Source organism: Mustela putorius, unplaced genomic scaffold (genome assembly GCF_011764305.1).
Source record: "Mustela putorius furo isolate JIRA1106 unplaced genomic scaffold, ASM1176430v1.1 tig00003834_pilon_pilon_pilon, whole genome shotgun sequence".
Lineage (NCBI taxonomy): Eukaryota > Metazoa > Chordata > Mammalia > Carnivora > Mustelidae > Mustela > Mustela putorius.
This window is the reverse complement of record NW_025421987.1, coordinates 80,570,975-80,597,936: the sequence shown is the minus strand read 5'-3', so window position 1 is coordinate 80,597,936 and position 26,962 is coordinate 80,570,975. Positions and strand designations below refer to the sequence as shown.

Here is a 26,962-nt window from a genome sequence, read left to right as displayed (position 1 = left end):
AGAAAAGTGTCACACTCTACCATTGCTTGTAGTCCTCATATATTTTCATTTTTTACTTTTATTTTTATTTTTTAAAAGATTTTATTTATTTATTTGACAGAAATCACAAGTAGGCAGAAAGGCAGGCAGAGAGAAGGAAGCAGACTCCCCGTGGAGCAGAGAGCCCTACGTGGGGCTTGATCCCATGACCCTGGGATCATGACCCAAGCCGAAGGCAGAGGCTTTAACCCGCTGAGCCACCCAGGCTCCCCTACTTTTATTTTTTGAAAGAGAGAGTGAGTGAGTGGGAGTGGGAGGAGTAGAGGGAGAGCGCATCTTAAGCAGGCTCTATGTTCAGTGCAGAGTCTGATGAGGGGTTCAATCTCATGTCGTGATCTCAGTGTCAGATAGTTAACGATGGAGCCACCCGGGGATCCCTTTACACATTTTTAAATGATTTTACTACCCTGTTCAGTTATTTAATGTGTTATTATCTGGGTTTGTCAGTTTTTAATGATATCCCAGCTAAATTGTGTATTGCAGAATCAATGAACTTATTCTACCTTCTTCTTCCTTTCTCTCTCTCTCTCTTTTATTTATTTATTTGACAGAGAAAGATCACAAGAGGCAGAGAAGCAGGCAGAGGGGGAGGGGGAGGAAGGCCAACTACTAAGCAGAGAGCCTGATGCGGGGCTTGATACCAGGACCCTGAGATCATGACCTGAGCTGAGGGCAAGAGGCTTAACCCATTGAGCCACCCAGGCACCCCTTTTTCTGTCTCTTTTTTGTTGCATTATTTCCATTGTGTCATAACGTGTAATATTTGAACATTAATCTTTCACCCTCATCTCCACCTTTAATTCAGTCTTTGATCTACAATTATATCCATGAAAATACTCACCATCAGCCTTTTCGCTGAAGTTTTCCCAGTCATTTCTTGGTTGAACAAAGCTCCAAAAGATTCCTCAAGCAGGACTTAGGAGTATTGAATTCCTAGGGCTATCTATTTTTAAAATGCTTTTCTATAGTCTTGATTCTTGATACAGGGATAGTTGCCTGTACATTAAGCCTTAGTTCACACTTTTGTTAAGTTTAAGAAAAAATACTTCTCAACTACTGCCTTGTTTTACATATTATGGATGACATTCTAATTCTTACACATTTGTAAGTTATTTGATCTTTTGCCTGGAGAGCTTGAAATGTCATACCTTTTAAAAGATATACTTTAGATCTGATTGTTTTAGATTAATTTTCCCAGATACTTGGTGTGGCTTTTCAGTATGTGGATTCAGGTCTTTCTTACCTTTGGACAGTTTTCTTGGATTACAGTTTCAAATATTAGTTCTGTTTTCTTGTTTTGTTTTTGTCTTTAGGGACTGTGGTTTGACATGAAGTATTTCTTCTTTATCTGTTTCCCATTTCCATTGCTTCCTCTCTGACCCTTTAAAATTTTCCTTCATATTGTTTTATTTTTGTGAGAATGAGCGATTATGCACTGGGATTTGATGTTTTTCCCTTTTTTACTTATGGTTATTTTGAAGTCTGGGCCTTCTGTGGCTTCTGGTTCTGTGGAGGGCATGGCTTCTCTGTATTTTATTTGTTTTTCTTACTATTCTGTATTGTTTAATGAGGGCAGATGGGGACACACTAATCCAGGCACCTGTTGCTGAGCTAGCTGAAAACTCTTGAGCAAGTTTTTAACTATCCGAGTTTAGTTTCCTCATATGTAAATTGGGGATAATAACACCTACATAAAAGAGATATCACGAATATTTATTTAGAACACTGCCTGTCATATAAGTGCTCAAAAATTGTTAGTTGCCATTATTATTGTATCTTATAGATGTAATATTGGCTTGAAAACTATGAATACTGCCTTGGAAATAAAATACTTGATACTCTCTAAAGTTGACTCTTCCTGCAGTAATGTGTACCTGACCTTCTGCTTTTTCAGGGACATGCTTTAGTGTCTGCACCATCTGTTCTTTGGTCATGCAGTTGAGCCCAAGTAAAACCCATCTTTACGTCCAATCTTCCATTGATTATTTCCCCCTTCTAACTCTCAACCCTATCTCTCTGCTGCCTGTCATAGAACTCTTCTGAATAGTTGCCTATACGGTTCTTTCTACTTTTTCACATCTCCCATTGTCTCCCCAAGCCACTCTGAGTGACATTTTAATCTACTGAAATGGTTCTAACAAAGTTACTCTTGACCTCTCATTTTTAAATCCCAGCATTACTTCTCTGTCCTGATGTTACTAACACCTCAGTAGCGTTTGACCTGGTGAACAACTCCGTTTTTTTTGGTTAGTTTTAAATTATTATAAAATACTTCAGACATAAAAAAGTATGAAATAATATAATGAACATGTATATTGCCATCTAGCTGAAAGAGTGAAAACTATCCATTCAGCTGAAGCCCCCAAGCGTCTCTTCCCAATTGTGTCCTCTCCAGTACTCCCAGATGTAGCTACTATACTGAATTGATATTGTTCCATTACTTCTTTTGTACTTTTGCTACATATGTGTTTTCCTATGTACTATGTAGTGGTTTTCATGTTTTTAACTCCCATATTAAAAAAATTATTCTCACATATCTTCTTTTTCAACTTGTTCTTTTCATTCAGCATTTTGTTATTTATTTAATATATTTATTAAAATATATTTTAAATATATTTAGAGAGAGAGGGAAGCATACTCCCTACAGAGCAGGGCTTGATCCCATGACCCTGAGATCATGATCTGAGCTGAAATCAAGAGTTGGACTCCTATGTATACAATGAATATTATGCAGCCATCAGAAAGGATGAACACCCAACTTTTATATCAACATGGATGGGGCTAGAGATTATGCTGAGTGAAATAAGTCAAGCAGAGAAAGTCAGTTATCATATGGTTTCACTTGCTTGTGGAGCATAAGGAATAATGTGGAGGACATTAGGAGAAGGAAAGGAAAAGTGAATTGGGGTAAACCAGAGCGGGAGACGAAGCATGAGATACTGTGGACTATGGGAAACAAACAGGATTTTGGAGACGATGGGGGCCGGGGGATGGGTGAGCCTGGTGGTGGGTACTAAGGAGGACACATATTGCATGGAGCACTGAGTGTGGTGCATAAACAATGAATCTTGGAATGCTGAAAAAAAATAAAAAAAGAAAGTGTAAACAAAGGCTTTCCTTTATTTTTAATGTAAGCTGCCTATGAAACAAAGATTCTGTGTTTTTATCAGATCTTTGATTACTTAAGGAACTGAGTCTCTGCTATTAAAAGAGCCAAGTATTTTACCACCGTGTGACTTTTCGTATATGTTAAATTTCATGGGAAGCATTGTGAAATAAGAAGTGATACTAAATCTTCTTTAGAGTATATTTGTATGAAATTCCTAAACCTGATGTGCCCTGGTATCATGGTGTCAATCATCATTTGAAAATGTCTCTCAAGGAAATAACCAAATTCTCTTGTCAATTGCTGAAATAAAGTCTCATCAGATCCTAAAACAATTCCCCCCCAAAACAAAAAATAGCTCACCTACTGTGGAAATTTCTTTGCCTTATAATGTTCCTGCTTTTCCTTATAGTTTTACCAATGACGTGTATATATTAAATACTTCCAGAGTGCCTGGGTGGCTCAGTTGGTTGAGCAATTGCCTTCGGCTCAGGTCATGATCCTGGACTTCCAGGATCGAGTCCCGCATCGGGCTCCCAGCTCCTTGGGCAGTCTGCTTCTCCCTCTGACCTTCTCCTCTCTCATGCTCTCTCTCATTCATTCTCTCTCAAATAAATAAAATCTTTTAAAAAAATTTCTAAATACTTCCAGGCCATTTTGCCAGTGTTTATTATAACATTATGTAAAATAAATAACCAGTAAGTTAAAAAAAAACAAAACAAAACGAATTGGACTCCTAACTGACTGAGATGCCCTGACACTTCAATTATTTTTCCTTTTCATTATAACTAACTAATAGTCCTCCTACGAACATTCTTACAGATATCTCCTTGTATGTGAGTTTCTGTTTGGTAATACCTAGAAGTATAGTTTCTGGGTCATAATATATCTAACTAGATTCTTCTTCTTTTTTTAAAATATTTTGTTTATTTATTTAACACAGAGAGATCACAAGTAGGCAGAGAGGCAGGCAGACAGAGAAAGAGGAGGAAGCAGGCTCCCTGCAGAGCAGAGAGCCCAACTCAGGACTCAATCCCAGGACCCTGAGACCATGACCCGAGCTGAAGGCCCACCCAGGCACCCCTAGATTGTTCTTTTGAAACCTTGTTCTAGGCTTCCATAATACTCCCATGTATCTGGTTTTCACTTCGATAGGCCAAACATTCTCAGTCTCGTTTTCTGGATCTTCATTCTTTATATTATATTATCCTAAGGCTTTGTCCTTAGTTGTCTTCTTTCTACCCAGCTCCAGCTTTGATTTACTCTGATTTATCCCCCATGCTAATCCCTGGTTGATTTTTATCAAATGCAATCCAATCATATAACTACTTTGCTTAAAGTCCTTCAGAGGCTCCTGAAGTCCAAGATCTGTTTCACCATTAAGTTCCCTAAGTATCTCAACTCCTACTCTTCTCCAGAGGATCCAGAAGATCATCTCTCCTTGTGGCTTCTTAACATTACATGCTGGGCTTTTGATCATAGTATTTTTTCTGTTCAGTTTTCTTTCCCCTTATTCCTTACCTGCCTGGTAAACTTTTGCTCATTTTAAAAGATGACTTGATTTTCTCCTTTTCAGTAAATCCTTCTCTGACACATTTAGGCAGAAGTAAGACATTTCTTCTTTCTATTCTCCTGGCAGTTTATTCATTATCTCTTTTATAATACTTGATTCATTTATTCAACAAATCTTACTGTATGCTAGAAACTGTTCTAGACATCAGGAGTAGAAGAGTAAATAAGACAGATCCTTATTTTTAGCAGTCTATATTCCAGAGAGTACAGAAGAGAAACAAGTAAACAGACAGTATCATTTTAGATTGTTCTAAGTCGCAGTAGGATAAACCTGTGTGATGGAGAGCATGTTGTGCAGAGGGTGGGAAGATGGTGGGACACTTCAGATTCAGAGAAATGCCATTTGAGTTAAGATCTGAAAGGAAAAAAGGAGCCAGCCAAGCAGAGATCTGCAAGAAGAACCTTCTAGGCAAAAGGGACAGCAAGTACAAAGGACCTGGAGCTAGAATAAGTTTTATTTCTCATAATTCTGGAGGCCTAAAGTCTGAGATCAGAGCAATAGCATGGTTGGGTTCCAGTGAGGTCCTCTTCCACACTGTAGACGGCCAACTTCTCCTTGGATCCTCGCATGGCAGAATGAGAGAGAGGGAGCTTTTGCCTTCTTTATACAAGGGCACGGATTACCCTCATGACCTAATCACCTCCCAAAGGCCCCACCTCCACATACATCACATTGGGGTTAGATGTCCACATATAAATTTTGGTGGGACATAGTCATTCAGTCCATAACAGAGGTGAAGACAGATAATTTGGGAGCTACTAACTTGTCAAGATTATATTTTAAAGCTATGAGACAGGGGAAAATATTGTCGATGGAGAAGAGGGCCAAGGCTGGAACTTTGATGTTGCAGCATTGAGAGAATAAGTGGTGGGTAAGGAGGGCATCCTAGGAGACAACAGAAAGGAGTATTCATGGTGTTGTGCTGACCAGATTTAGAACAGGGTGAAGCCATGGATGTACCCCTGGATTTGACTCCCTGGAGGTCACTGTGACCACAGCAAGAGCACCTGTAGGACATTCCAGTGGTCAGAAGGTAGAACTCATCTCCTTACTTTAATTGCTTACATATCTGTCTTCTCCTGTTGAGCGTGTGCTAGCCCTTTTTATTTCTAGGGCTTAGCATATAGTAGATGGTGAAAGACTGTTTGCCTAGTAGATGGTGAAAGACTGTTGGCCTACAGGTTTGAAGTTTACAGTGCAGTCTGAAGAGTAACACATTGTTTCACCCTCATTTGGAATGCTTTCAGACCACTGGCCCTTCTGTCAAATTTCCGTCAGTTCAAGGAATATAATAATGTGGCTAACTACTTAAACAAAACATGCTGGAGAGGTGAATGCATCTTAACAGTGGTTCACAGTGCCTCCTGAAATCATCCTGAAGTAGTCAAAGGTCTTGCTTTGGATTCAGAGGGCCTGCTGAAGCTCTGGGTCCATTACCTAGCCCAGCTGAAGGAAGGTGCCCGCTCAAGTCCTCTACACTCTGTGGATCGCAGCTCCTCAGCTGTCATACGTGGGTAATATTAACAAATTCCTTTTACAGGAATTTTTGTCAGCAGCAAATGAGCTAATGCACACGAGAGCCCTTTGCAAGTAAAAAGATACTCTGTAAGTGCTATTTTTATAAAAAGAATTGGATTATCCATTTCATTACTGACTTATAAAATAGATTAGATCACAGTGTAATAAAATTTGTATTTAGGCAGTGGCATATGAATGACAAGTTGGAGGAGGAAGTAGATCACTGGAAAATGTGATACTTTTCCAGAAATATATAGGAAATTAATTTCTTTGGGGTTTGTTCTCTTATCTTTCCCAGATAAATCTTTCACTTCTGTTAGAACTGAAGTGTAGACTCTTTTACTTTAAGATCTAGTGGGCTCTTTGCCCCGGTGTTGCATATATCTTTAAGAATAAAATGTAGTTAATATTGCTTGGGTTTTTTATTTTTTCCCATTTTTTCTATTACTATTATTTTTAGGGCACCTGGATGGCTCAGTGGGTTAAAGCCTCTGCCTTCGGCTCAGGTCATGATCCCAGGGTTCTGGGATTGAGCCCCACATCAGGCTCTCTGCTCCATGGGAAGTCTGCTTCCTCCTCTCTCTCTGCCTTGCCTCTCTGCCTACTTGTGATCTCTCTCTGTCAAATAAATAAATAAAATCTTTAAAAAAAATCTTATTTATTTATTTTTTTAATGAATACATGAACTCTAGTTGACACATTTTTTCTTGGTGACTACTCATTTCACTTTGGTTCTAGGGTAAAAATCATGGTAAGAAACTCCGAAATTACTATGCAGCCAACAGCTGTCCTCCTCCTGCCAGAATGAGCAATGTGGTGGAACCTGTGGCTACTCCAGCTGCTCCTGTCCCTCCGCAGGTGAGACACATATATCAGGGTGGGAGTTACCCTCTGCACACATGCTCCCGGATGCTCATCCAGAGGCCCGTCAAGGTACAGTTGGGCAAATACTCCTGCAAGGTTCTACTTGACACTTTTAACTCCTCAATCTGTAGTGCAGTGTTTTTTAAAGCATGCCAACATCCATGACCTTGAGACTTCTCATTGGCTTTGGTTGTGATGCATGAAATGAAGAAAGAAATATTGTTACATATGCCTTTTTCTTGGCATGTCTTAGAATTCTGGGTTAAATGACCCTGAATGTCTAGGCTCTGCCCTGAATGAAAAGAGAGAGGTTTTCAATATTTATTTCTTTATTGTAGTTAATCCCATTTACTTTGTAATTTGCCTTTTAGCAAGGTCAGTTTTTTGAGATTGCCCCTTTCTTCACACTATGGAGAGAACCTGTATAAACTTTTTCTGGACTTTAATATAATGACACACACTTGAGATTCACATTCCTTTTACTGGTAGATAAAGCAGATGTTTTAGGCAAGATAATGCTGTACTTCAATAGCCTCTGAAATATGGATTGTATTCCTTAATCTGTTTTTGTCCATAGAACAATACATAGTCATCAATAATAATAGCGCTGATCAAGTATTTACTATGCGAGCCACTCTGCGAAGCACTTTCTTACATTTCTTTGTTCAGGGCTGGGACTAAGGTGAGGTGAGGGATGCCCTTGACTGAGGCACTAATTTGAGAGGAGCCAAAACAGTAGTGAGGATAAATACTTTAATGTACTACTTTAACATTTCAAATTAATTCGAAAAAATCAGTGGTAAACAAAATGTCAGAAACTTAAAGCTGGGTAAGTATTACTGATTTTTCTTTTGCCTCAGGCTGCAGTATAGCTTGGCATGGCACTGTGACTGGTCCTGTCTTTATTCAAAATTTTGATATTTTGTTTAGGATTTCTTATATTAGGTTTGATTTATATAAGTGTTCCATTAACATATTATTTTATCTTGATTATTGAGTTTTTTGATGCATCCTTAAATTTCATGCCCATGGAAAATGGGCATGAAATCTAGTCCTGGGCCCTAAACTTCATTTCATGCTTCCAAGAACTTAAGAGGTATTGACTTGACTACTCTGAGTATAATTCATGGGCTAGCAGCATTTGTCTCACCTGGAAGTTTATTAGGAGCTCAGAGAAGCCAAGTAACTTGTCCATGGTGGTATGTGTTTTGTGAAGTGGTAGAACAAGAATTTCTTTCGACCTTGGACCTCTGCTCCTAACCGCCATGGTGTAATTTTACCTTCCCTAATGTCAGTTTTCCAGTCTTTAAAACATGGATGGCAATACCAGCTTTTCCTCCATCCTCACGAATTTGTGGGGTAAATGGGAGAGGATAAAAACAGAATCAAAGAAGAGAAAAATACCCAGACGGATCTTCAGGCTTAGAAGTTTTCAGGGCCCTGATTCTTGCTCTGGACAGGACAGCCACTCCCAGGTTGGGACAGTTTTCAGCTTGCTCCCCTCCTTGAGGGAACCTCCAGAGCCTTCTTTCCTACCATAGCCCTTTGTGATTTTTGGAGACTGCTCTTCTGTCCCCCAGAAAATCTTCCCATCCTGGTGAAACCGTGCAGTTTCCTTTAGCTGGTCCTGACAGGATATGCTTCCAGACTCTTTATTATGTATTTTATCTCCTCTAGCCCAAGTCTAGTTTGTCTTTTTTTGTTTACCCAATAGTATTTATTGAGTACGTACTATCTTCCAGGCAGTGTGTTAGGTTTCTCTGAACTCGTTTCTCAGCCTGAATACGGTTGCCTGTATCTGCTGGTTATTTTTTCCTACTTATATTATATCCATAGCTAATTTGTAGACTTTGTGGGGGACAGAGGCTCATTTGTAAATATACATCTGTTATCCCTTCTGCATTAGGTAGCAAGCCCTATAAACAGTAGGCATTCATTAAATGCTCGTTGATGGATTCTGGAAGGACTTTATCTTTCTGGTAATGTCATTTTAGGGTTTTCCTATACTGCCCTGAATCTTCCATGCTTCTTTTAAAAAATTTCTCCATGGAGATAGCAACAAGCCATTAATAGGTTTGGTACAAAGGTGATTGTAATACAAAACCATGATTATCTCCCAGCCTTTTTTCTTTGTTGTTGTTGTTTTTCTGGAATGAATTACATTCTCTCCTTATAAAGCTGAGTGCTTGTGATCATACCATAACCTTCGGTTATCTTTCACCTCTTAGGAACTTTGAGGGGAAGGAGGGCATAAGCTCCACATTTTTTTTAACTTTGTCTCTTGTGTCTTTGATGTCAGATGGGCTCCTTTAAGCCTGGAGGCAGAGTGATCCTGGCCACGGAGAATGATTACTGTAAGCTTTGTGATGCCTCCTTTAGTTCTCCGGCTGTGGCTCAGGCTCACTATCAAGGGAAGAATCACGCCAAGAGGCTGCGGCTGGCGGAAGCTCAGAGTAACTCATTCTCGTAGGTATTGCCATTTTCTCTCAGGCCAAAGTGTTGTGAAAGACTGTCTTTAGAGAAGAAGAGTTGAAAGGGATCCTTGTTTAGAAGTCTCACACTTTTCAAATTTCTTTTCTCCAGGGAGTCCTCAGAGGCTGGTCAGCGGCGGACCCGGAAAGAAGGGAATGAGTATAAGATGATGCCTAATAGGAGGAATATGTATACAGTACAGAATAATTCAGGTACCTTGGCTACATTCTGGAAGTGGTCTTCTTTATTTTTATTTCCTTTAATGATAATAGCCCTGAGAATTTGCGGTTAGCTAATTGTTCATTTGTCTAGTGGCTTTTCAATCTGGTATTTATTTCAGGTCTTTATTTATTTATTTTCTGTGTAGTTTATTATTTATTTTGATTTTAAATTATAGTTTATATTTTAAGGTCTTTTTTCCCCAAGACTTTATTTTTATTTATTTATTTGACAGACAGAGATCACAAATAGGCAGAGAGGCAGGCAGAGAGAGAGAGAGAGAGAGAGAGAGGAAGGGAAGCAGGCTCCCTGCTGAGCAGAGAGCCCGATGTGGGGCTCGATGCGGGGCTCGATTCGGGGCTCGATCCCAGGACCCTGGGATCATGACCTGAGCTGAAGGCAAAGGCTTTAACCCACTGAGCCACCCAGGCACCCCTGTTTTAAGATCTTTGATTGTAGTCCCTTTATACCGCTTCTGGTGTTTGCCAGCCGAGAAATGTAAAATGCGTTATAAAAATGGGCTATTTGGTTTAAAGTTGTGACCTGTTAAATCTCCATTTGTTGGGGAAAATAAAAAAGATTGAGCAGTGGCTTTAAACTTGGGGGAGTTTTTACAAAATACAATGCCTGAACCATGACTTAGAGATATTTAGTCAGTAAATTTGGAGTGGGACCCAGACATATGAGTGTTTTAGAAATACTTCCTCAGTGATTCTCATATACACCTGCAGTTCAGAACTGCTGCATTATAGGAATGTTTTCTGCATTTTCTGATTATCTCCAGGAAGGCGAGTTGGACTGAATAGTCCTTTATCCTCCCCCATCACAGCTTCCAATGTACACATATACTAGGAGAGGTAACTCATGAGAACAGTAGGCCAAATGAAAAACAAAAACATTCATTGGAAAGGCAAGATAAACATAGAAAAAGGGACATAGAGAAAGCATAATGTACTATGATTAATAAAAGTTGAAACATACATCAGTGATTATAGTAAGTATAAATTTACTGAAGTCCCAGTTAAAAGACAAAGACTATAAGATTGGATTAAAAAGTACAGCTGAGAGAGGCACCTGGGTGGCTCAGTCAGTTAAACGGCTGCCTTCGGCTCAGGTCATGATCCCAGGGTCCTGGGATTGAGTCCCGCATTAGGCTCCCTGCTCAGCGGGGAGTCTTCTTCTCCCTCTCCCTCTGCCTGCTGCTCTGCATACTTGTATGCTCTCTCTCTGTCAGATAAATAAATAAATCTAAAAAAAAAAATTCAACTGAGAGTCACCTGGGTGACTTAGTTGATTCAGCATCTGCCTTAGGCTCAAATCATGATCCCAGGGTTCATGGGATGGAGTCCCACATTAGGCTCATTGCTCAGCAGGGAGTCTGCTACTCCCTCTGTCTCTGCTCCCTACTGCTTATGCTCTCTCTTTCTCTGTCAAATAAATAAATAAAATCTTTAAGAAAAAAAAGTTCAGCTGAGGTGTAATGAGCACTGGGTGTCACATAAGACTGATGATTCACTGACCTCTACCTCTGAAACTAATAATACTCTCTATGTTAATTGAATATAAACTAAAAATATTTAAGAAAGAAAATAAGAAAAATAAAAAATAAAGAGAAAATAAATAAAATAAAAAATTCAGCTGAACTGAAGGAAGCTGAGATAACTGCATTAATATTAGGTAAAATAAACCTTAGGACAGAGGGCAGTTTGGACTGTTTTCTGGGCAGAGTACAATTAAATGAGGGATCAATAACAAAAAATATATTTAAAAAACCCTACAAAATGTTTGGAAATGTTTAAACACTTCTAAATAACTCTGGATCAAAGAAGAAATCATACTGGAAATTAAGAATTCTTTAAAAAAAAAGATGTTCTGTATTTGAGAGTGATCGGGAGAGAGCACTGTGTGTGAGCAGTGGGAGAGGGGCAGAGAGAGATGAAGAGGCAGACTCCCTGCTGAACATGAAGCTGGAGGCTCTTTGGGACTTTGATCCGTAGTCCCTGGGATCTTAACTTGAGCCTGAGCCCAAGGCAGATTCTTATTCTTAATCAACTGAGCCACCCAGGTGCCTGGAAATTTAAAATTCTTAAAATCAAACAGTAATAGGGCGCCTGGGTGGCTCAGTGGGTTACGCCGCTGCCTTCAGCTCAGGTCATGATCTCAGGGTCCTGGGATCGAGTCCCGCATCGGGCTCTCTGCTCAGCGGGGAGCCTGCTTCCTCCTCTCTCTCTCTGCCTGCCTCTCTGCCTACTTGTGGTCTCTCTCTGTCAAATAAATAAATAAAATCTTAAAAAAAAATCAAACAGTAATAAAAATATATTAAATTTTGTAGGATACAGTGAAAATAATATTTTGAGAAAAGTCTTAAATATTTATTATAGTAGAAAAGAAAGCAGAAAACTAATAAGCAGTGGTCCAACTTAAGAATTCAGTTGTATAACTGGGTATTTATTTACCAAAAGAAAACAAAAACACTGTTTTGAAAAGATATATGCACTCCTGTGTTCATTTCAGTGTTATTTACAATAGCCAAGAAATGGAAGCACCCCAGGTCCCTTGATAGGTGAATGGATAAAGATGTGGTGTGTGCATGTGTACACACACACACACGATGAAATGTTATTCAGTCATAAAAATGAATGAGATCTTGCTATTTGCAACAACATGGATGGACCTCAAGGGTATTGTGCTAAGTAAATACAGAGAACCCTAGGTGAGGGGCAGGTGGCTTTGGCAAAATAGTGAAGGGGAATGGGAGATACAGGCTTCCAGTTATGGAGTGAATAAGTCAGGGGATAAATGATACAGCATAGGGAATATAGTTGGTGGAACTATAATAGTGTTGCATGGTGACAGCTGGACTACACCTGTGGTGAGCATAGCATAATGTATAGAGTGGTGCAGTCTCTACGTCATACACTGTAAACTAATGACAGTGTATGTCAACTATGCTTCAGTAAAAACAAACAAACAATACCCCCAAACCTAAAATACATTAGTTATAATTAATGACTGTCATCATTTATGTAGTGAATATTTTGAAGTGAATCCATTTTTATCTCTTGCTTTAGCAGGTCCTTACTTCAATCCCCGCTCTCGGCAGAGAATTCCACGTGATCTGGCCATGTGTGTTACCCCAAGTGGCCAGTTTTACTGCTCCATGTGTAATGTTGGGGCTGGTGAGGAGATGGAGTTCCGGCAGCATTTAGAGAGCAAGCAACATAAAAGCAAGGTGTCTGAACAGCGGTACAGAAATGAGATGGAGAATCTGGGATATGTATAGTGGTTGTTGTATTCAGATAGAGCAGCTTTTCCTGCCTGTTGTTTGCCTTCTGTCAACATGCCCTGCTTTTGTGGTCCTTTTGATCTGAGTATATTCCTCTGCTTAATGTTAATACGTGTAACCTGCAGTGGTGTACCATGAGCTATCAAGTTTGGGGAAGGAAAAGAATATGCTTCTTAGGTCATGATGCATTTTCAGGTCAGTTGTGTTGAGCTACTTAGAGCATGTGACCTACCTACCCCACGAGAAATAACTTTTTATCTTGACTGAGTTCTGGTCAACTAGTAGCCTGATCACTTAGAGCTTTAACTATTTAAAAATTTAAAAATTTCACCTTCTTTTGCAGTTTTAGTTTTACGTACTGTTAAGTAAAGAATTTTATTGAGTTCTTACTTCAGATAATGGTAAAAACAGGTAAGCAGAGATTCTGGTTTCCCAAGGTTTCTTTGGAACCACCTCAACACAATGCCTTGCCAGTAGGATATATGAATATAAACCGGATTAGGGTCTTTCCCAGGACATGTTTTCCCCTTGTCTTCCCATTCTTGATTGAGTATAGATTTTCTTGGATTTATACACTTCCAGTGTGCTTGTCGACTTCCCAACTGTGAAATTTCGTTTCCACTGGTGGATTTTACACATTTAAATGCCATCTTCTTCCTTCCTTCCCCCTTCCCCCACCCCACCTCCGTTGAATTTGCTTGTTTAATGAGCTCATTTTCATGCCCCACTATTTTGTGGGTTTTCCAAGCCCCCTGTTCCAATATTCAATGCATTTAAGATAGATATGCTATTTTTTAAAAAAATATTTTTCAGATGGTTTTGAGAAATGTAAAGATGTGTTTAATTTTTCAATTTAGAGTTATTCACTGATAATAACCTACTTATATGACAATCTCGATTGTTGAGTTCAGATCTCTTGATATTTGTTTTGGGAGACTTTTTCGACAAGCTGATCCTTATGGTTTACTTATGTTCTTTCCTGTCTTACCAGTTGGTTGGCTACCCTGAAAAATACTACTACCTTATTATTTTATAGATAGAGAGGGTTAAAAAAAAGTTAACCAAATTTTAGTTTCATAATATCCAGTAGTAAAATACATGAACTTTGGTTCTTTGTAATTCAGCTTCCTTAAAGGTTGTGGAAATACATTATGGATTACTTTGGTATCTGATCATTTTAACAGTATTATTATTTGATTTTGGTTTTTAAAATAAGAAGCTCTAGTGTATGGCTAGATAAACTAATGGAGTACTCTATGAACTTTAATTAGTTGTATTTTATCTACTTACTGTATTTACATGGATAAGACTGGTGCTCATCCATACTTTTTTTGAAAGGCCACATTCACCAGGAAGTTTATAATGAGCAGTATCTTTGCACTATGGTCAATTCACATTTGATTGCTTTAATTAGTAATTAAAAATAAAACTCCTATTTTTCCTTGAGAATTCTATAGGCAAAGAGATGGGGAGAAGGAAATTACAATCATCATTCCTTGCCTTTAATCCTTATGAACAATTTTTGAGCAATGTAGATCTGTATTTAAAATTCAGTTTTGGGATAACCACTGGTACAATTATCAACTTGTTCTTCTGTTGAAGTGGTGGTTTTTTGAAAAATAGAATTGTTTAGTACATTTTTTTTCCCTCCCAGAAACAGGAGAATGAAATAACATTATTGAGATTCTATCTAGACCTGTGACTCTGAATATAATAATCCTTTTATACAATTGATTAGGCCAATTTAGAACTTATTTTATTGGTCAGTAGGTTACTCATATTGCTGCTAAGTATAATTTTTGGGTAGAATTTAATATTACAGTGCTGGCCACTTAGTTCTTTAATTATTTAAAAACCTTATTTTCCTCCCTTTCTCTGTATGTCTGTGTACATATAGACATACATACATATATGTATGTGTATATAAGTACATATATATACACATACATATATATTTATGTAATACCATCGAGAAGATTTCCTTGGATCCTTATTTCAGGTAATAGTAGAAGATCGTGGATAAGAATTTACAGTGGCATCTATCCACTTTCAGTTTTTCCTTTGCAAATAAAATTGAAGGATTTTCTCCACTCCCCCCGCTTAATAATTTCATTACATATATACAAAAAGCAGTGGACTTAAAGGCCTTGATGTCTTTCCTGGCCTTGCATATTCAGGTTTCCAGTCTCCCAGTGCCCTTAATGGATGTTATGAATGCATAAATGCATTTTCTTTAAAGAAAAAAGTTAGATTTATAGTGTTATTTCTTACTTGCTCTATTTCTTTGCACTAAAGAAGAGCTATGTGTTTGTTTTATATGACACTTTAGATACCATATTGCCTACAATAACTCGGTTTGCTCCTTAATTTCCAAACTGTAGGAAGTCGATAACTTCCATGATCATTTATAGAGGTTACCTACACATCCAAAAAAAGAGAAAATCACAGATCTCTATGACTTTGGATTGTTTTGGGGTTGTTACCTTTCAACATTCTCCTGTGCTCCATAGGTGAAGCAAAGGTGACAGAAGTTGTCAAAAAGGAAATACCTAAATAAATATATCTCTGCATGGTACAATTTCTCATCTCCATGCATTCCTATTAGTCAGTGTTTTTTCCCTGTCAAAGAAGGCCGTTGTTACTACCACAGTCAGTGATACGTGATCTCTGTTGGTTTCCTTTTGTGAAGTCCAGTCCTGCTTTGTAATGTGCTCTAGAATCTGCACCCTGTGCTGCTCAAGAGTCATGTTAGTATCTTTGTATATGCTGTATACAAGGACGGACAGAGGCCTAAACAGCGGAAGACCTTTAGTTGAGTCAGTAGATTTCAGTAATCATCTGCAAGAAGAACTCGTAGCATCAAAGTCTCTTTGTGAGTATCTTTCTGTAAGTTGTCATTCGAAGTCAATGTTAGAAGATAACAATTAGAAACTCTTCTTAAGATATTGAGGGCAAGAAGTTGTAAAGGAAAAATTCCATGTTCCAATTAAAAGATTGGACTGCCTATGCCTTTGAAGTGTTTTTTTCAAAAAGTTAGCTACAAAACAAAGTGTGCCATGTAAATCCTTTTGGCTCCACACTGAACAGAAAATACTTTGTTGGTCTTGTCTTTGTATATCATGTACTACAACCTGTAAATATGTGCATGTTTTTTTATTACATTTGTCTGCTTGTCTCTTATTGCACCGAATTCTGCAAGATAAATATTTTATACCATTCATTTAGAAAAAGTTCCTTCTCCAACTCTTCTTCATTATTTCCCCTCCTAATGAGTTGGTAAACTTAGAAAACCATTTAAGATTTTTTGAAACTCTGAGATTGAATGAAGAATCATGGCTGCCTGAGACCATCCTTATGTTCCTCTGACTTAACACAGCTGAAGGCAAGCATGAGATCTTCCTTCCACCTTATTTTACAGAATTGATATGCTTGTTTATAGCTGCTTGTCTACACTTTCAATGAGGGGAATGGGAAAATACATGTTTCATGTTTATAAATAAACATGAAACATATATTTGCTTTAATCTTCCTCTGTAGATAGATTCTAAGGATTAGCAGTGGGATTTATGATTCCTTCACTCCTGAATTGGATGGGACCCTGAACAATGACAGTTTGAGGACTGTCCAGTGACCTGTGTAATACAAGTCTTGCTGGTCAGGGGAGACATGTAATTTTGGGCATGGTATCCTCTACAGAGAGACCTAGGGATGGTGTATTTGGAACTTGTTTTGTTTCCTTAATATTGGAATGTAGACTGAAAGTGCTCTCTAAAGAACTTGGTGAGGCATATATAAGACAATAGAATTTCTTTAGAAATAGAAATATTTTGTCAATAGAGACAAAAGTTTAATGTAGGCTTTTGAACAAATGCTTAAAAAATACTCCACCTTAACAACTATTATTTTTTTTTTTTTAACCAGCCAAATTACTATTCAGGAGTTTCATACATAATAGTGTTTTGTTGTTGCTTTTGTTTTGGGGGGGTTTTTCTTTGTAGACCTCTATCATCATAGTTACTAGCAGTCTTTCTGAGTGGACAAATAGCTGTGTAAATAGTTTCTCATATGAAGTTTCTACTGATAGGTGTTTGACTTTTTCTTCCCAGTGTGAATGGGATGGTCATTTGTAAACTCCCATTCTGGGTAGCTACCAAAAAGTAAATACTGGCTTATGGTCCCATGTGACCCTGTCTCCATTAAGCCCAGAATATGAGTGCCTTTAGCATGTTTTAGCATTTCGCAGAGAGAAGAGATGATGAATTATTGCCGTTAATCACAGTTCATTAAACAGAAGCTTGGAATAGCGAAGGTCTGTGTGAATTCTGTATTCTGCATTTTATATATTTATTTATTTTTGGCTTAATGAGATTTCAGTTTGATACTGAGTAAAACTGTTAACATTGTTGATAAGGAACCACACACCCTGAAAATAAATCCAGTTGTCCCAGGCTGACAGTAGTCATAGATTATTCTTCACCTTGATCTATGTTGCATTTATATTTAATGAGTAGTAGTGTGGTGGATTGGAAGGGCTTGATTTACACTGATGTTTGGAAAACCTTTATTCCAGTGCTCTTTTCAAAACTTGTCTATTCTATAGAGAGAAGAGAATTACTTGCAAATGAGGTGTGTGAAGAAGAGAGTGTCTTGTTCACAATATTTACCAATTGTGTTAGTTCATCTCTATGTTAAAGAAAGGGTCTTCAGAAATTGGGTTTGAGGCCTTAAGCAAAAATTCTCCCTTCAGTTAATTACAATTCTAAATTGCCTGAGTCTTTAAAACACACTGATAAATTAACTTTATTGTAGAAATAGTAAAATTTTCCTCAGTATTTTATTATGAAAAATTTTAAACATACATTGAAGTTAAAAGATTTTTACAGTATATCACCAGTAAATTAGGCCATTAACACTTTACTAGGCTTGAATTACCACCTGTCTGTCTGTCCCTCTATCCATCCACCCATGGAGGTTTAAAAAAATCTATATTTCAGCATAAATTTCAGACCATATTCTCCCTTAAACACTTCAGCATAGGTGTCATTAACTAGGGTTTATTATCTGTTTGAATATTGCTATCTTTTAAAAAGCAGTGTATGAAGTTGATAACTGGAACCAAATAACATACATTGTTTTCTCTTGTGGACTTTAGCCTTCTGGTTTCTGTTTTTATATGTGCTTAGCGTGGAGGAAAACCACTCCTTTCCAACCTCAAGTTCTCTGGTGTTGGTCATTTTAAATGCTTAGTTGTCACACCTTTTAAAGTTCCATAAGAATTTTTTCTTTATCCCTCTTCTGTAATGTATTTTTGCTGAACTATGCAGCCTCTTTAAAATAACTGTAAATTACGGATTGGGGTTTATTAAATCACCTTTTACCTCATTTCATTCTATTGCTGCTTTTCTCCATGAAACCACATCTCTGTCATTACTTTCACCTGCTCTATCAGAACATAAAGAGGTGGAGAGAGTCAAACCCATAGATGATTAGCTGTTTTAGACAACTGGAGAAGAACAGATTTCACAGTTGTGAAAGTCAAAACCATTAACTTATCTAAAGCCTTTGAATTCCCTGAGTATTGTCATTGCTCATGCTTCCTCTAGCCATAATTAGCAGGATCGAAAATGATTGTACTGTACAATGAGTTGTTGAAATTGTGAGCCTTAGTAACCATCTTTAGCTTTACTCTAGTACTGTTTAGAAAAAAATTTTTTTGACATATGCCTTTATTTTTATGCCAATTTTTTGTGGGCAAAATCTGAAGAATTTAAGTGACTTGCTCCAGGTAATGAAGATTCAATGGATAAGTCAGAATTGAAACTTCACTGTTCCTGATGCATATTCTTGTGCTTGTATGATAAGCATCATGGCTTCCAAGATAACGAAACATTCCTTTGGGGACCTTAAAATGAAAGTATGATTTTTTACTAACTAAACTTTCATTTTTGGGCATTTCACGATTCTTTGAATTTAAAGATTTTTTTTATGGTCATGCTTCTCATTAAGCCAATGTAATTGCTAAAAACCTCACTTCACTGTTAATACCAACTAATAATGCAGGTTTTATCAGATTTCTTTTCGATTTAAATAACCTTCATGATTACTCTTTTTCTAGTTAAGTGCTTAAGTGACCCCCTCACTAGTGAAAATAAATGTTCTATATCACTGATTCAATGTATATTCTCTACATGATATATTTTTTTAAGGAAAAGTAACCCCATATGTCAGGATGAGTGATATTCTAGGGCAAAGCACATATAAAGTTTATTTCTACTCTGCAAATCTGGCATTTACGGGAACAAAACTCTTTTAGAGTGGCTGGTCATTGTTTTGCCTTCTTTTGGTACTTGAGCACCTTTCTGTGGTTTTGTAAATCAGTGTATCATTTTGTAAGAATTCATGTTGATTCTGTGTTAGTTGGTGTTCACCTTGTGGTATCCTCGGCTGACTGTAATAATTTAATTTAGGTATGGTGTGTCTGCTTTGAGATGCCTTACTAGAGCATGTCAGATTCTGCTCTGAAGCATTCCATGTATCTGCTAGGGCAATGAGTTGCCTCTCTTGGATGTATGCTCTAGATCCAGAAGCAAAACTGATTTTGCTTTCACTGTTAAGGTTGCATTTTAGTGTAGTTATTGTTTTAAATTAGAGAATAAAGTCACTTAAAAAAAAAAAAACAAGGGAGACTTTAGAACCCTTCATTTAATGGCATGGCAAATTTTTAAAACCGCTTTTGCTATTTCACTAGAAAAATATCTGGTAAAGGATATAGCTAAAAACCGCCAGCCAGAACTGTATGAAATTGGGGTTGTTTCCTAAAATCTTTTCTAAATGTCATACAGGGGTTTAACATCTGTGTGTATTGTTGGGGCTAAGTGTCAGTCACCCACTTTGGAAATCTGTTTGCATTCTGGGGCAATAAAGTGGCAAAAGTGTCATGGGATTAAAACCAATCAACTGTGAATTGTGAGATTGAAATTGCTTTTTTTGGTTTTATTTTCTTCAGCATATTGAAAATAGAAACCCAAAAGTTATTTAAAATTTACACTGCTTATGTTGATGGCTCATTTTGGCTGTGTATCCTCACTTATGTACTGATTTCTGATAAAAGCTTGACATTATTGTAACAGGTATTTTGTGTTCAATTTAATAAAACAGTTTCTGAGTCTTGTCTGCACATTGTTTGGTTCTGAGTTGGAGATCTTGGGGGAAAAAGATACACTGTCTGCAATGATGTGTTATTTTCAATGCCCACAGTCAGTGGCTGTACGTGATCTGCCATGGACTTCTTGAATTTGTGCAGAGTATTGTCAACTCCTGGGCTTGCAGTAGACTTGACCAAACTGCTCACACTACTTCTTCCCTACGTCACAGGAGTTAGCCTGAGACTGGAGAGGTTTCTCTATTTTATGGATACATTTAAAATTTACCTTCCTTTCAAATTCTGAGACGTTTTGGGTTTAGCAGGACCATAATCACTGCTTCTGAAAATAAACACATGAAAAGCCATCTACCCATTCATCTTTTTGGTGTTTCACATATAAAAATACTCTTATTTGTACTTATATGTACAATATATTACTGGGTTATGGTCATTTAAGAATTATGGTTTACTCAGTGCAATGTGCTTTTGAATTTAAATGCTCATTTTACAGGACATGATCTCAGGGTCCTGGGATCGAGTCCCGCATCGGGCTCTCTGCTCAGTGGGGAGCCTGCTTCCCTCTCTCTCTCTCTCTCTGCCTGCCTCTCTGCCTACTTGTGATCTCTCTGTGTCAAATAAATAAATAAAATCTTTTAAAAGAATGCTCAGTTTAAAAAGTAGATTAGAGGCCTGGAAGGTGCTGTTTTGGTTTGTTTAATCAGGGTGCGAGACACATACACCTATTGTCATGGAAAAAATTCTTGTCTGCACAAAAAGTTTCTGAATGAAGTGAGTAGATCACATTGAATCTGTGTGTTGTAAAAATACTCAAGGCAGCACATTTTATTAAATCATCTTTAAGATATTTTTAGCTTGAAAGAAAGCTATGATAATGGGCATCAAAAAATAGAATCATAAACCACTAAGCTTTTCAGCTTTTCTTTCTTTAGGCATTTCTGAAGCTTATTTGTTGGAAATTTATTCAAGATCAATTGCTGGGTGTTACCCTTTAAAACTACCTGTAGGTGAAGGACTATCAATGAAATTTCCCAGTCTGTTATAAATTAGTATAAGATTGTAAAAAGATTAGAAGTAGATACTTTTGTGATGAGTTTTAAGATATTTACCATCTGAGTTGAGACTTAACCCACCAAGTTTTATACCTTCTTATGGGACATTCATGAACTATTGAAATTTGGGAACTTACAAAAAGATGAAGACAGGCAGCAATTGTACACTCTAAAAGAATTATTTAGTAGGGATGTGATTATGAATCTTACCCGCACCCCCCATCACCTAAAAATGCACTCCATGGTGTAGATGCATATGTGTACCTATGTGTCAGAGAAAAAGAGATGAAGATAGATGGACAGAGAGAGAAATATGTAAGGAGGAAGTGTGTGGAAGTATGTTGTATGTATGTTGTAATGAAGTATGTCTGAAGGAACAGATGTATGTTTGCCACTGGACGAAATCGGCTTCATTGTAGGAGTCTGTAACATCCGCTTGGCACTTTGGATGTCTTTAAGTATGTAATTAGAGCTTCAAATATGCTTTGGCTGAGGGCCATCCCTCCAGACAGGAACAAGATGTCTTTCATACTAGCTTTAATTTTTAATCTTTGCTAATGCCAGAGGCTCTTCTCTCCCTGTTTTTCAGAAAAAGCTTACTGGGTTATGGACTTTGACCAAAGGTATCTAGTGCCACCATGTGGACTCTTTAAATCTTACAGTTAGCAATTCAAATGTGGTTGGTACCATACCTCAGAAGCAGGATCCTTGGCTAAAAACCACCTAGTGGAGGAGAGGAGATTTTAATCCATAATAAAGCAAGGGCTCTTAGAAATCGTGACTTTAGGATAGCAAGGAGTGTGTTCTTTTACGCCTTTGGCTACTAAAGTAGGCCGAATGGGAAAAGCGATGGATTGGGAATCAGAATACATACATATACATATACATACACTTATATGTGTGTATGTGTATGATTTTTTGTGATTTTGAAAAATGTCTATTTTGCTTTAAAAGAATCCATTATCCATGCACTTTCGGGTATGTGAACAGCAAACATGGAAACTAAATAGGAATAATTGTCAATGAAACGAAACGAAAACAAAAACTGGAAGCAAAGGACAAGAAAAATCTCTTATCAAAGGAAATTCTTTAAAATAAAATTATATAAAAATGGCAAATATTACCATATAGGTGGAAATGATGCTGACAATATAAAAACTAAACTACAAAATGCAAAACATAAAAAGTTTTCTTAAACGTAATTCATATTGGGGAAAGCATGTTTTCTGCTTCAATAAGTTGGCAAAGTAGACATATTTTTAAGTCTTCCGTTAAATATTTTGAACATTTACAGAAAGTGTTCACTAGGGTATAACAGGCCAGTTCTGTCAACTGTGTGCTCCTGGCATGCCACCTAACTGTTCAGTTATTCCGAATTGTGGTGTTAAGTGTGCATTCCAGTTATTTCTTTTCATCCTTCTCAGCAGTATGGGTGACTTAGAGAATTATTGTTCTTTAAAAACTGGTTGAGTTTTTTTGAATAGTTAGACCCTGAGCTCACCTCTGACCTCATGCTCCCATGTTTTCCTCCGCAGAAGTGATGGCAGTTACCTTTTTCTTAGGTATTTTCCAGAGATACTCGATGCAGTATGAAGGATGGCATTGCATACACTAATACTTCTGGTGACTGGTGTGCCTGGGCAAATATGCCATACCAGCACATGTGGACCTTATTTTTGACTAGATGGTATTCCCCCATATGATTTCCAAAATATCTTTTACTGGTCCTTTGATTGGTCTTCCTTGATTTTTTTTTTTTTAAACTGAAAGCTTTAAAAAATTGTGGTGAAATGTACACAATATAAAATTTATCATTTTAACCATTTTCAAGTCTGCAGTTCAGTGGCATGAGGTAATTCACACTGCTGGGCATTGTCACCACCAACCATTTCCAAGCCTTTTTTCACCTTCTCACACTGAAACCCCAAAACCCACTGAACAATAGCAGCCATTTCTCCCTCTCTCCAGCCCCATGGTAACCACCATTCTACTGTCTGTATGAGTTTACTACTCCAGGTACCTCATACAAGTGGGATTGTACAGTATTTGTCATTTGTGACTGGTTTATTTTATTTAGCATAATACCTCCAAGGTTCGTATGGAGGCATATGTGAACATTTTCTTCCTTTTAAGGCTGAGTGATACTCAAATGTATGTACATAACCACATTTTGTTTATTCATTCATCTCTCAATGTACATTTGGGCTGCCTCATCTTTTGGCTATTATGAATAATGTTGCTATGAATACAGGTATACATAAATTAAAAACTTTTTAAAAGTTAGAAATTATTTCAAAGATGCAAAGTATAGACGATAATGAAACAGACATAGAGGTGCTCACCGCCAAGCTCCCCAACACCATCAGATCCTAGCATTTTGCTGTATGCTGTTATTTTTAGAAGAAATAAAACATGGTTTCAGCTGAAATTCACTGTGTACCTCTCCCCACTTCTAATTTTTTTTTTAGTGCAGATTAACAGTATTTTTTGAAAAAATATTTTATTTATTTATTTGACAGAGAGAGAGATCACAAGTAGACTGAGAGAGGAGGAAGCAGGCTCCCTGCTGAGCAAAGAGCCGGATTTGGGGCTCGATCCCAGAACTCTGAGATCATGACCTGAGCTGAAGGCAGAGGCTTTAACCCACTGAGCCACGCAGGCACCCCCCACTTCTAATTTTACTCCCTCCCCAGATAAACCACAGTCTTGAATCTGGTTTTATTATTTTCATGTGTAATATTAAGACCATATGTATCCATAAACAATACATAGTGTTGTTTATGCTTTCATAACTAATGTAAATGACATCATAATGTGCAAATGCCTTTGTACTTTTCTCTCAACATTTTGAGAATTATCTATGAGGATACATGTAGTCATAATTTATCCATTTTAAATGCTATAGAGTGTTCATTTGTCTGCATGTACCACAATTCATCCTCCTGTTGGTGGACATTTTAGGTGGCTTTCAGTATTTCCTTATTACAAGTACTACTGCTGTTAGTGTTTTTTACATATCTCCTTAGGCATCTGTGTGAAAGGCTCTAGAAACCAGATCTTTGCTATATCACTTTGGAGCTCTTTGGAAAGACACCATCTCAGGCCCCACGCCAGACCTACTGAACTACACCTTATCTTAAGTAAGGTCTTCCTTTATGAAAGGTCCTTTATGAAAGCCTAGATCCTTTAGGCATATTGACGTTTGAGCAGTTGGTCTCAAACGTAGTAGCACGTTGGAATCATCTGGGAAGTTAAAAAAAAAAAAAAAAGCAGCAAAAACAACCTTATGCCTGGGTCTTATCCCCAGAAGTTCTGACTTAATTGCTCTAGGGTGTGCCCAGGTCTCCAGGGATTTTTAAAAACTCCTTATATGATCCTAATACGTAGCCACAATTTAGAATGACTACTCGGACCAGTACAACTGTGACTGCATTTTATGTGTCACTTGGCTTTTGCTGGGATGCCACTCCAGAAAGGAGAGTTTTACCCATAATGGACAATGTCAGGCAGGTGGAGACCATAATGGAACGTCTAATCCAGGAAATAATCAAAACACTTGAGCAAATGCTTCATCCTATTTTAAGTACTTTTAAAATATTTTAATTTGTTTTTAATCGAAAGAGGTTAATTTACTTAACAAATACTTGGAAGGTACTAACTATGTATCAGATAATCTCCTGGAAAGCACTTTAATATTACTAATCTTATTATGTGTTGAAAAATTTCCTTTGTACTTAAGAAAACCTTGAAATTTTGCATGCGATAGTGTAGTTTATCACAAAGTCCAAAGAACTGTTAGGAAGGAGGAAGAACACAGCACAGGACGGTGAACCCCTCTGCTTGGTGCTCTTAGTGGCCCTGCGGCACTTGGGACTCAACTTCCAGCCTGGGGTACCCGCGGAGGGAAGCCATCCTCGACTCACCAGAAAGCGCATGGTCAGGGAGAGCACAGAGCTACTGCCTCTGGAAGGAAGACAACTTAGCCCTTTGTCATGTAGTGGCGTGAGCTTTTCTCCCCAACAGTATGTCATTGTGGTCCAAACTGGGAAAATTCCTGGGGAGGCTTGGGGCTAATTATTCATTTATTCCATCACTCTGCATTTTTGTGAATGTTTTACAATCGAGCTCTCAAGTCACTACTGGATTTCAAAGTATATTTATATGACCTGAAGGAACTTTCTCAGAGACAGGAAATTCTCTTTTGCAAAGAGATATTCAGTCACATAAGGAAACATACGTACATTTTTGCTGTCTAATATTCAACACTTTTGTAAAGGGGGAAATACTCCTTAAACTCCCCATTTTTCCAATCCCACTTTTTCCTTCCTAGAGGTAATTGGTATTATTAGCATAATCCTTATCCTTCCAAACCTTTTTCTGTGTATTTCTAAATATGTTATTTTATACTTTATGAAGAAGAATTTCTATGTCCTCTACTTGTAATATTTATTTTAGTGCATCTTATTCAACTTTATACAGTAATAATGCTGGCCAAGATGGACAGAAATCCAAATTTTTATGTTAAGTCACCAAATGATCTTATGGCAAGATTTTATTTGGAAATATGCCCCTTCTTCACATGTTTGGCTTTTTTTCTTTGGCCCATCAGCCCATAAATGCCAAAGTGGCAACCACCTGCAATAGGGCAGTTAGAAGGGAGCGTACAGATTTGTCCTGAAATATGGCACAAGCCCCAGTTTTCCTGGTAGTGACTTCACAAAGTCCTTGATTGAGCCCAGAGATGAAATTCTGTTTTGCCTGCCAGTTACCAAGCGGTAAAATGGTGATCACATGCAAATAGATATGAAACTGCTCCTTTCCTTCCTTTGTTCGCTAAGAGGGACTTGGCAGGAGGGTATGTTAATGGAATTCTCAGCAGCATCAGGCAATAGCTGTTCTGGCAGTGCCCATTTGCAGAACACAGTGACTATTTCCTACCGCCCCTGCTGGAAACACAAGCCCATTGGCTGGGTGCTATCCTGTCAGCAAGCAGAGAGAATTCCTATGGAACTAAATTCATCAATCCTTCTGCAGAGGAGGAAGAAGGGAGCAGAGGAAGAACAGTCTCATGCTCAGGACATAAAAATTCCCCAGGCTGCTGGTGAAGTGAGCCTCTGGCCCTAGAGCACAGGGAGTTTGGAAGCAAAAATAGAGACTATCTCTTGTCCCCAGGAAAGGCTATGGCCCTACAGTTTTGTCCACCCAAACAGGACATACCTTTTTTTTTTTTTTAAATTGATTAACATATAATGTATTATTTGCCCCAGGGGTACAGGACTGAGTCATCAGTCGTACACACTTCACAGCACTCACCATGGCACACACCCTTCCCAATGTCCATAATCCAGCTACCCGATCCCTCCCTCCCACACCCCCAGCAACCCTCAGTTTCTTTCCTGAGATTAAGAGCCTCTTATGGTTTATCTCCCTCCCAATCCCATCTTGTTTCATTTCCCTCCCCTCATCCCCCACGAGCCCCCGCCCTGCCTCTCAAATTCCTCATATCAGAGAGATCATATAATAATCGTCTTTCTCTGATTAACTTACTTCACTTAACATAATACCTTCTAGTTCCATCCATGTCTTTGCAAATGGCAAGATTTCATTTTTTTGATGACAGGATAGTAATCCATTTTATATATATACCACATCTTTTTTATCCATTCATCTG

At 37.9% G+C, this 26,962-nt stretch overlaps 1 protein-coding gene across 3 annotated transcripts in view; it reads left to right on the top strand.

Annotated features, from left to right (window-relative positions):
- Positions 1-20,254, top strand: part of ZMAT3 (zinc finger matrin-type 3) — a 33,040-nt gene extending 12,786 nt beyond the window's left edge. For 2 of the 3 annotated variants that reach the window (XM_004756623.3, XM_013058340.2), the window contains exons 3-6: positions 6,975-7,094; positions 9,400-9,566; positions 9,684-9,784; positions 12,863-20,254. In XM_004756623.3, coding sequence (XP_004756680.2) covers positions 6,975-7,094; positions 9,400-9,566; positions 9,684-9,784; positions 12,863-13,074 — 600 coding nt within the window. In that variant the 3' untranslated portion in view covers positions 13,075-20,254. The remainder of the gene's footprint in view (positions 1-6,974; positions 7,095-9,399; positions 9,567-9,683; positions 9,785-12,862) is intronic. The other variant, XM_004756624.3, reaches the window with a different exon arrangement.
- The last annotated feature ends 6,708 nt before the right edge of the window (positions 20,255-26,962 follow it).